The sequence below is a fragment of the Streptopelia decaocto genome (assembly GCF_964273445.1).
Source record: "Streptopelia decaocto genome assembly, chromosome: 10".
Lineage (NCBI taxonomy): Eukaryota > Metazoa > Chordata > Aves > Columbiformes > Columbidae > Streptopelia > Streptopelia decaocto.
The window spans coordinates 15,086,147-15,096,798 of NC_138665.1; the positions used below are offsets into that span (position 1 = coordinate 15,086,147).

Consider the following 10,652-nt stretch of genomic DNA (forward strand, 5'->3'; position numbering starts at 1 on the left):
CGGTGATGGGAAGTTAATACTACAAGCAAGGATGTAGTATATGAAAAATATTTGAAGTATTGTCACTTGCAGTGACAACCATGTCTCTTTAGCTGGTGTTGACCATGTATCCTTGTCCACCTGAAGGACAAAACTGGGACAATTCCTCGCACTATTTTTCCTTAATTAACCCATTCTGAGAGTAGCGTGAGATGAGCCGGATCGGTTTCAGCCTGAGCTCCACTTCTACTGTATTTTGACAACAGTTGTGGCAGACACAAATTGGAAGGATTTCTGCCTTTTTTTTGCAGACATCCTGCTGGAGGACAGAAGAATGGGAAGTTCAGGTAATGAAGACCACAGTGCCCCAAATCTAAGTCCTGACTATTAGAACATTCCATTCCCCATGAGCATATGACCAGGGAGAGGACTGAGATGTAACCCTGGTTATATCCAGCCTTCTACTTGTTGGAAAGCACAAGAGGCTTTTAAGGGAAATGAGAAAAAAATAGATAAATGACCATTCTTTCTTTAAAAAAATGTATTATTTTTTAGCATTTTAACTATCTTTGTCACAATTCACATAAGCCTAACAGCCGCTACACACCAATAAACGGCACCGAAGGAGTTTACAATTAATGTCACAAGTAAGTTAAGCATGTTAATGAAGCGGCACAAAGTGGCTGGCTTGCTCTGTGTGAGGAGCAGGAAAAATAGACCTCTGGGGCCAGAGCTAATGCTTTTTAAATTGTATGTTGATGTGCAGTGGTGGAGCGGTGTAGGAAGAGCTGTTTTGCTGCTTGCTGTCGAGATGGCCCGATGTCCTTTCTCAGGCCGTATGGTCACTGATGACTTCACCAAGCTTTCATCACTTGGGTTGGAATTTTCCATGGCAAGCGTTGGCCTCCAGCTGAACAACTAGAAAGTTTCTTAACGTAAACAGTGGGTTGCTTTCTAAAACAAGACTGGGAAAAAAGTGTCTCTCTTCTTGCGCTTGAAGGTTTTTTCAGTTGTTTGGCTGGGATGTGCCAGTTCCTGCTCCCCTCATGGGCCTTGGGAAGGTGCCTATAAATCAGAAGGAAGGTATTTTGGTTTAAGTTTCTGTGTTTGGGAAAGTTTGGTGCGTTTTAAAGTTCTGAAAGACGGTCTTTTGAATCAGATGACTATTACAGAGTATACCCTTTCACATACAGGTGGCCAACCTCTATGTGTCCCATCCCCACCACTGTGTTCAGGTGGACCACAGGTTGGAAATGGGAAAGGATGCAAGGACAAAGCAAGAGAAATCCTAAGAGAAGGACTGAAGAGCTCCTGAGTTTGAATGTAAATTGGTAGTTTATGACAGGGTTCCAGGGTCAGCTGAGCAAGGGATCGTGAGGAGGGGGAAAACTGAACAGAGAATACAGGGTGGATAGAGCTAACAAGCAAAACTAGACATGGAAGCAGATGATAAACATAGACAAGAAGTTTGTAGATGAAGGCTTAAGATTAAAAAGGGGGATGGATTATGGCTGGCTAACCTTAATCCTCATGTTTCTTCATGTCGGAATTCTTGGCTTTGCAGTCTGAACAGTCCTTTCACGTGTAAGAAACACTGAGATACTATTTGGATGCAGCCTTTGCAGGTATTTCAGAATACCCTTCAAGACACAGATGAGCACTGTGTTTATTAGGAAGCTTCTGAGGATTGAGGGGTTTATGGTTAGAAAAGAAATTAGATAAATGTATTGGAAAAGGTTAAGCAATACTGCTTATTGCAGGGTTAGTTGGATGGAAACACAAATTAATGATTCATTAGGTTTTGTGTGATACAACCGGCTATTGGCCAAAGGCTTCTGCAGTCTCTGAAAAGTAACAGCCTTCTTTTTGCTAATGAAGCAAATCAGTTATGCTATGCAGTGTGATGAGTTGACAATGAGACTGGAAAATTGAATAGAAACAGCAGGAACTTCTCACTGCACACACAGTTTGAGCTTTGCTAAACATGTTTTTGATTACGGCAGAACGTATGAGCTCTGGTTGTAGAACTAGCTCCCCTGTGGCCAGAAACTGCACAAATGCGTTAAAATGGTGCTTCTCCAGGACAAGCAGTGATGTTCCTTGTCCTACTCTTACCATATCTGGCAGCAGAGATTTTTAAGGAGAACAAAAAGGAGTCTTGTAGTCTCTGTTGACCTCCTGCAAACTATTTTAGAGTAACTCCTGCCTTAAATCCGCAACTTCTGGTTGAGCTACAGTGTGTGTTTTAGCAGTCTTGCTACCGAAGTTTTAAGCAACTGGAAGACCTACCACCTTCCCAGGCAAGCTTTTTCAAACAAAAAAGGGTTGGTTTTTGTTTCGTGGTGTTGTTTGTTTGTTTGTTTCGGGGGGTGTGTTTGTTTGGTTTGGTTTTTTACATAATTTGTATTTCCAGTAATTTAATCTGCATGTCTTTTTCTGACAGGTAAAGGAACTAATTATTCTCAGAAGTCTTTTCCTTGTGGAGGTCTGTGCTGCCAGTGATCAAGGTACTTTGAACTTTACGTTATGTAAAGTTATTACTATTTTAAGCTCCAGGGATTATTTTTTATTCTTTTTTTTTTTCCTTCACTCTGGTATGTTTTTTGAACAATGCAAAAAAACATCAAAATGCTTTGTCCAATTCTAAGTTCACCCTGAGCTTCATCCAGGGCTAATGCCACCTCTGAATGATTTGTCTAAGTGCCTCAGTTCTTTCAGCACACGTCCATCCTCAGGGTATGTTTGTGCAGTGCTGGGTCCTCAGCCCAGACTGATAAAGTTGGCGAGGGTGAGGGATGGCAGTGGTAGACAGATGTGCCTGTTTTATTCTTCAGTAGAGCCATGACATTGACAGGTAACTCATACAAGGTCGGTATCCGTCGGACCCTCTGCATCTCTGAGCCACTCACTGCTTTTGAGACACAGAATCCCTTTCAAATGTTGCATATTGTACGGTTATATCCAACTTACAGCTGACCAGCAAGATCCTGCACTGAATGTGTTAAAGACTAATTTGATTCAATATGTCTGATTGGGAAAAATGCACTCCCACCACTGTTCTGTAAAATGCAGCACCTGTTCATTGAAAGGTTTCTCCTTTCAATTTATACTTAAAGGACTTCATATTAGAAGTATATAATAAGGAAATCAGTAAAGAAAAGGTGTATGGAAGAAGCAGAAACCCAGATAAAGAATCTAATCTTACTAGTAACAGTTCTTCTGGCCCTACAAGTTTCAGAAGGAAGATGGGCTCACCATTGACTGTGCACTTTAAGTTAAATAGTATTTCTTTAACCAGTCTGATTTTCCTTTTGTTTTGGCAGGGGCTCTTGGTTATTGAGAATGGAAGGAACAAGGAAGCTCTCTCCAAAGCCCAGTGAAAGCAAAGAACCCGTGAAAACAGAATGGGGGTCTCAGAGTGTTGTATTTACGTATTTCCAAGGGGATATTAACAGCATGGTAGATGAACATTTTTCTAGAGCTCTAAGCAATGCCAAGAACCCACAAGACCTGAGCACAAAGCACAAGGGCGAGACGGTTGTCCTGAAGAACGGTGAGCCGCTTTCCATGCGTGAGGGTGGTGCTGGACAGGAGGGACCAGCTTTCACTTAGGGATTTAAGATGCAGCATGTCTAAACTTGGAATTGTGTGCAAACAGAAAGCAAAGTCCTGGTTTATGTATCCAGGACTTCCTTGGTAAATTCTTGTGTTTGCTGGGGTGTTTCCCAAGGTCTCCCTGAGCCTGCTGGCAGGTCCAGGTCTTCATTTTCCAGCCAGGAACTTCCATCACTGTCGAAAGCATTAAGTGCATTATGTCTAAATTTATTATCTTTATAAAAATATATTTGTCTAAGCTTGCAATTGTTAAAACCCCACCTATGCTAGTGGCCTGTAAGAAAACACATGTAATATTAATTTGAAAGTATTGGTTGTAGTGGTTTAGTTAGCTTTTAGTATGAATTTGTTGCTGATTTTTAAGATAAGCAGCACAAAAGTGAATATACATTTCTTTAGAAATGAATATGCAGTCTGGTAACATTCCCTTAGAAGTCCATTGGAATTTGCCTTGGAAAAAAAAGTAGGATTTGATGAGACTTCAGATGATTTCTTTCTCTTTTTAAGTAGATAGCATGCCTCCCCATCAGTGGAATTTCTCTTCACATTGCTCCAAACCATATCCATCATCTTCTGCTACAAGCGTGCCAAATGCTGCTCTGAACTTTTCTGCTGCTGGTATGGCAGGCCAATACCAGCCATCGGCTCTGCGGCACCATCCAACTCAACCTGCAGATTCATGGCCCTTCCCTTCGATCGGGACTCCCAATCTTACCGGTTCGGTGTATCACCATGCCTTACCTGACCTGCACGCGGTCGATGAACCGACCTCTGACAGGAAATACGGTTCTCTTCTTGATCTTCTGCAACAGGAAAGGTGCCTGACATCCATGCAGGAATGTACCATGAAGCAACACTCAAGTTCTGCTTGTATGACTGGACCTGCTAGGTTACAAAATATAAGTCAAAGTTCAGCTCCTGGGGGAGGTAAGGGAATAGTTACTATCTCTTTATTCTTTGATGGCATCTTATGTAAAGGGACAAAATAATACCATCTGTTCCTAAGGTTCTTGGAGCCCAGCTCATAGAAATTGTGTTCAATACATAACCAGTGCTGTGTACTGTGGTACTTGGAACTGGTTAACTAAATCAGAAATATGCCTTGCCCCCTTGCACAATATCTTACCTTCTAGCTTACATTAGGGAAATACGTTAAGTGACTGCAAACATGATCCATAATGCTATCGGGATCTCTAGTTTATAGGTAGCAGGTTGGGTGGCACTATGTGTACTGGGTGCTCCCATGTTATGGCCAGAAAGCCATGGCCAGGTAAGTGCCCTGAGCTAAATATTGTGTAGGGCACTAGTGATATTCTGAATACAGTGTATGAACTGCAGCCCTTACCAGAAAGGCCAGGGGTTTCTCTTCTTCCCCAGTCTCTGCCTTCAGCTGGAAGGGCTGGTGTTGAGGGGCTGGTGGGGCAGCCCTGCCTTGTCTCACAGCTAATTGCTGCCTTCCATGGAGCACCCATGTCCTGTGTGCCAAAGGCTGTGCTTGCTCTCTGCACATTTCCCAGAGCTAATGCAGTTTTTCCTTATTTATTATTAACCATTAGCAGGAATCCCACTCCTAGGGGCCACCAGCACACAGAAGAAAGACAGCTGGTGATTGAAATCCGTTTCCCAGGAGCTTACATCTCCACAGCATCTAGGTCTGCTGGAGAAAATTGCTCCCTTGTGGGTAATTCCTGCCTTTGAGAAGTGATCAGGGATGAGGGTTCCTGAGCGGTGCCCTGTTGGGTACGCCTGCGTTGCTGTTCTGGGCGTTACCGCTCGGCTTGGCAGCGGTCTCCAAGAAAAAGGGGTTGTGAAATTGTTTAGGGTGTCTGCTGGAAAAATACAGCATCTCCTACCTGCTGCTTCCAGATAAAAAGAACCAGGCATGTGAAGAAGCAATCCTGAGTCTTAGGTTTTGAAAAATAACCAGCTGTGAAATATCTACTGGTTAACTACTTTCTAATCTGCATCAGCAGGAGTTTGGCAGAGCATGGGCTAAAGCTGCTGTTCATAGCTGCAGCCAGTCTTACCTACTGCTCCTCTTTTGAGGCTATACAAAGCCGTGTTGTTATGAGGATCCCAGCTATAGGTGTTTTGCTGACTTATTCCTGCTGGAGTGCCTAATGCCCAGAAAAAAAGAGTGTGTATGTGTTCAGCTGGAATACAAACTTTCTGCTCGTGGTACATAGATTTAGCTGAGACTGCACAGGCATGCACTCTGAACTTTTTGCAGCTCATAAATGACAGTTTAGTTACTTTAAAGACACTGTCTGGACTTCTAGGATTTATTTTCAGAAAAAGGTTAGGTGGCCTCTTTCCCCAAGGGGGCAATGTGAGCCTGCCAAGGTTTGGGAGCCTGAGGAGCTGACTCCTCCAAAAACTGAGATGTTTCATGTTTAGTCTTGGGATGGAAAAAGGGAAGCAGTGCTAACAACAGTGGGCTTGTGAAAGTTTCAGAAAGAAAATGAGTGGGGAGAAATACAGAAGGAAATTAAACAGCCCGATGTTCCCCAGCCATCACCGATTAAAGCCTTTTCTTTCGGAGTGTTTACAGGGCTTCTCTGCATATTCAGGGAGCCTGATAACACCACATGTGTAATGCTGTACATGTGCTTATCAGGCAACCCGAAAAGAACAAATAACAAATGACTGGCCTGTGTTCACAAGGAACCTTTGGCAAGTCTCTAGGATGTGTGCATCTAGTCTGGCTGTGGGAGTCCCTGTTTCTTGGCTCTATCTGTTAAATATACTTCTCATTGCGCTGTGTCATGTTTAAGAACAGCTGATATTTATATTTATGGAAGTGTATATCGCTGTGCCAGACAGCACAGAGCTCCCCAGCACCTGTGCTATAGGCTGGGCTGCAAAAGCACAAGGTTTCTTTGGGAACTACAGCCTACTTTTAGCTCTGTGTTGAACCTCTGCTCATCTCCAGTGTTTTTTTATTTTTAAGAGAGAAAAGCAAGCTCTTACCAAGGCCTAGAAAATCCCAGTGACAGCCATGCCACTGCAGGTGAGTAAAGAATCCAGCAGGTTTGGAACAAATTAATACTCGCCTATGAAGGATAACTGCCTGCTTATGCATGCAGAATTAAAGATGCTTCCTTGCTCGCTTCCACACTGTATTTCAAAAGTTTGCTTTCCCTCCAGATATACACACCATCTCTTATAACTGTGTTAACAAGAGAAGAGGGAAAACATTCTACTAAAATTACATATATGATCTTCTAGCTCCATCCAGCTTAGTTTTTGTGATAATACCATCGCTGCCACTTCACAATGCCTGTTCTACACTGGCTGCCCACGTTTCAGATCCCAGGAAGATAGGACACCCCTTGCTTTGTATCTCAAGCCCCTGGCTTCTGGCTCTTCTCACCAACAAACCCACCACATTGCTAGAGGAGTTGTTCTAAGAAATTATTCCCAAAGCATTTAGGCTTCCATACTTTTGTTAGTCTCTTGAGACTGTGTCATACCCTGATGTCGGTTCTTTGATGTGCAATATTTTGGGGATACTTTGGACGGGTTGTTCTGGTTATTCTAGTGAGGGCCTTCTTGCATCAGAGAAGACCTAAAGGTGCAGTATTGTTTGCACAACATCCTAAGAGATTGCGTGGATTATGCTGTTTGACTGTCCTGCTGTGTCTTTCAGGTATTCAGATTAACGACAGAAGACGAGATCTGTACTTTTAGCAACTAGATGTTTCCACTTTATTCCAAAAGAAAAAGTTCTTGCTGTGAACTTTTATTTACAACTGTGAAACTAGAAGAAATGAACTGCAGCTATTCTGTGCTTTTTCTCTCAGTTGGAAGAATACATGTACTATTTACTGTTTGGGAAATGAAAAACAATGTTTTTCTTTTCAGTAAATGATTTTTTTAATAGCTGTGGTATTAAACCTGACAGTATGTTTGTTGTGAAGAAATATTGTCTTCTCAAGGCTTTTCATGTGGTCTCCTTGCAAGGAGTCTTAGCACTTTTAAATCTTTCTTTGTTTGTTCATTTACGATCTCTTGATAAGAAGCACAATTCTTATCAGTGCAGCTGGTAACTGATAAGTGCAGAGATGCAGTTCGCATGAATTCAGTGCTGCAGCTTCTTGTTTTGATATCTCCTCGTTGTTTAAAATCGTCTTAGACAATGGGAAGGAGACTTAAAGACAACCATAGATCAGCAAAGCATGTTGTTGTATTTGTTTTGGAAGTACAGTAGATTGTAACCATACTTGCAATTCACAGAGATGTTCTTCAGAAACTATATAATATGCATATGCCCGAAAGCTTTGTTTTTCCTCTCCTAATGTACAATCATCCTCTAGAAAGCAGTGAATTAGCACTAGATCTGGGAGGAAATCTGAATCATCATTGGATGCAATTAAAATACCATTGAGCAAAAAGCCGAAGGTGGGAATGGTCTATTCTCCCAGCCTCTCTGCAGGTATAAAAGGTTATTTTTCTAAAGAAGCCCTGTGGGGCTGAATTATTGTGTTCACCTGAATGAGCAAAAATCCCTTCGTGGTAGCTGCATCCCAGAAACCTCAGAGCAGCTGCCCGGGGGTGGTCTCGATGCTCCTCCGTGCAGCAGGTGACAGCCACGAACTGCACGTGGGTACTGCAGGTCCAGATCCCCCCTCGCTTCACCCACCTGCCCTTGGCAAATATGTTTGCTGAAGCTACTGTGACTAAAACCTCATGTGACTGGTGTTTAGGCTTGTGTATATAATCCCTGAGGTAAGAGAGACTGCTTAGTCTTTATTGTGAATCCTAAGGGGGTTATTCTTTCCTTTTTCATTAGCTAATATAAAGGAACGCGATTAACTTTTTCTGGCAGCTTTACACCGTTGCTTAAGGAAATTTGACCTTTTAGATCGTAGGGCTTGTGATTTTGTAGAACAAAAACCCTTCGCTGGTATAAGTGTTTGCGGCTCTATTTACACCAGATATCTATGCTGCCACTGCTCTGCTTCAGTTATAACACCTTGTGTAATTTTATAAATAATTCGAGTTCAGCAACTTCAGATGTTTATGGTACTAATTTAAAGAGGAAAATATTAAAAGTCCCAGTTGTATCATGCAGGTTTGCTCTAACATATACATAAGCTAGACCAACCTGAGATCGCATCCAAGAGGAGCTATTTTAACTAAATTAATAAAAGGTAAACCAACATCCTGTCTCCCTATAGATGAGCACTGAAAAATCACTTGTTCTTAATAATTCTATGAAATTGACTTGCTTTTAAGTTCAGGAGTACCTCTCCAAGTAGTTTTCTTTTATCATTTCAAATCACTTAATTCCCCAATTTTTAAGGCTATGTGGTAATATAATCTGACATCCTCTATGGGCCGAAGCAAAGATTTCCCAGCTGAACTCTGTACATCTCTCACACTTGCATGTGTTGTAATTCCAGTCAAGTTACTGCTTCAGAATAATGAAATATTTTTGTCTCCCTCTACCATCCCTCCTAAAGGAAAATGCTTAAATAATTTCTCTCTAAGGTCTGAAAATATGTATAACAGTAGATTTAAATGCTCTTAAAATGTAGCGCTGCTTGGAACAGTTTGGTCCTGTGCATGTCATAGCTGGGAATATTCAAGATGAATTATAAAGCCTGTGTGTCCGGTGAGTCAACCACATGGGGTGGAAAAAACCCCCATGTTTTTAAATGCGTGCCGCTTATCACAAGGAGAAAAGGCATCATCTGTGCGGCAGCCCTCGAGAATGGGAGCGAGTGCCTGGGCAGTCCAAGGGCTGGTGCCGTATCCCGGGTGCTCGCGCTGCTCCCCGGCTGCTGGAAGAGCGATGACCTTGGGGTAGAGGATGGGGGACAGGGGTTCTGCTGCTCCAGCGTTTTGTCTTGCGCTGCCGCAGCAACACACACTGGAGCGTGCCTGGGTTTGCAGGCATCCTCCTGTTCTTCTGCAATAAACAGAGTTAACCCATCAGTGCAATTCGACTTTCTTCATTTAGTATGAATAGAGGTTTGAACATTTCACAGCCGTTCTCAACATTGGGTAGGCTTTTATATATACATGGATATAATACATATATTTGTTTGTATGCACATGTATGTTGCTCTACGATATTGTTTGTCCAGAGTGGAGTGTTTCTTGCTCTTCCACTCAGGCTAGTGCTGTGTTCCCGATGCTGCCATTCTGCCGTCATGCTCCGACGATGGCATCTTCATTCCCATTCAGTACGTGCTCTCTTTTGCTCGGAAGGATTGGCAGACAGGGCTCTGCATTCAGCAGCTGCCATCTGGTACTTCCCACGGTTATTTTCGGTTCCTCCTCTGAATGCAGCAATCAGGGTGGTGACAGGAGGAGAAGGGATGCGGGATGTACCTGTTTCAACAGCTTCCGACTCCCCGACGGCTCACGCACCTCTGCAGAGACGGCTACAGAGGACAGAAGGACAAACGTGGGCTGGGTTTTACATTTTCTGGTAATTTACTGACCCTGTGGGAAACTGCTCTTTGCCTTCCTTTGGGTACCATTTCTAAAACTCTAGTCTAGAAATAACTTGTTTGCATGGATGGTTTTTCTCCATCTTTTTCTCATGGGCAGATGAGATACAAACTATGTGCTCTGGGAGCCCTGTTCAGAGATTAATGCAGAGAAAAACACTCGAGTGTTTGACATACCTACCCTGTGAGGAGTCTGGGGCTTTTTTAATAAACCACAGGAACTGTTGTACATTTTTCAACATGCATGGCCCAGGACACAGACATTTTATTCTGTGTTTTGCGTTTGCAGGCGCCTTGCTCTGCCTCCTCGCCCAGGATGGCCCTGGTCCAGCTCCTCTTCTGATGCTCAGATAAATCTCCTGGGTGACTGGGAGCAGCGTAGCTGGCTTAGCTACTCCACCCCATTTTATTCAGCCATTAGCAGTGTTAAAAATAGTCCCCCTCTGCAATGACAAACAAGAGAGACTATTTTGTTGCTAAAAAAAACCCTTAAACATTAAAAAAAAAACAAGCCAAAATTAAAGAGGGCAGGAATGCTACTGGGTAACCGGCCCATAGTTTGTAGGGCCTCTTCTGGGCATTCACTGCCTCTCTTCC

General features: G+C 42.9%; 1 protein-coding gene and 1 long non-coding RNA gene across 3 annotated transcripts; one reads left to right on the plus strand and one right to left on the minus strand.

Moving 5' to 3' along the window:
- The first annotated feature begins 312 nt into the window (after window positions 1-312).
- Window positions 313-9,533, plus strand: VGLL1 (vestigial like family member 1). Of its 2 annotated transcripts, XM_082061737.1 has the most exons (6): window positions 313-326; window positions 2,423-2,486; window positions 3,303-3,532; window positions 4,102-4,521; window positions 6,545-6,604; window positions 7,244-9,533. In XM_082061737.1, exons 3-6 carry the CDS (start codon window positions 3,322-3,324, stop codon window positions 7,282-7,284), a joined length of 732 nt encoding a protein of 243 aa, XP_081917863.1. In that variant the 5' UTR covers window positions 313-326; window positions 2,423-2,486; window positions 3,303-3,321; the 3' UTR covers window positions 7,285-9,533. The 2 variants fall into 2 exon arrangements, with proteins under 2 accessions (XP_081917863.1, XP_081917864.1); XM_082061738.1 differs by lacking the exon at window positions 313-326 and having other exon boundaries at window positions 2,295-2,486; window positions 4,105-4,521.
- Window positions 322-5,548, minus strand: LOC309444148. The gene is made up of 4 exons (XR_014184959.1): window positions 4,940-5,548; window positions 4,336-4,479; window positions 1,500-1,619; window positions 322-1,044 (listed from the first exon to the last, which is right to left on the minus strand). It is a non-coding gene; the product is annotated as an uncharacterized lncRNA (long non-coding RNA).
- Window positions 9,534-10,652: the final 1,119 nt, after the last annotated feature.

Excerpts from the sequence above, each read along its gene's own strand:
- VGLL1 (XM_082061737.1), top strand. The coding sequence starts at position 3,322 with ATGGAAGGAACAAGGAAGCTCTCTCCAAAGCCCAGTGAAAGCAAAGAA. Across the intron at positions 4,522-6,544 it reads AAGTTCAGCTCCTGGGGGAG|AGAGAAAAGCAAGCTCTTAC; the intron begins GTAAGGGAATAG and ends TTTATTTTTAAG. Across the intron at positions 6,605-7,243 it reads TGACAGCCATGCCACTGCAG|GTATTCAGATTAACGACAGA; the intron begins GTGAGTAAAGAA and ends TGTGTCTTTCAG.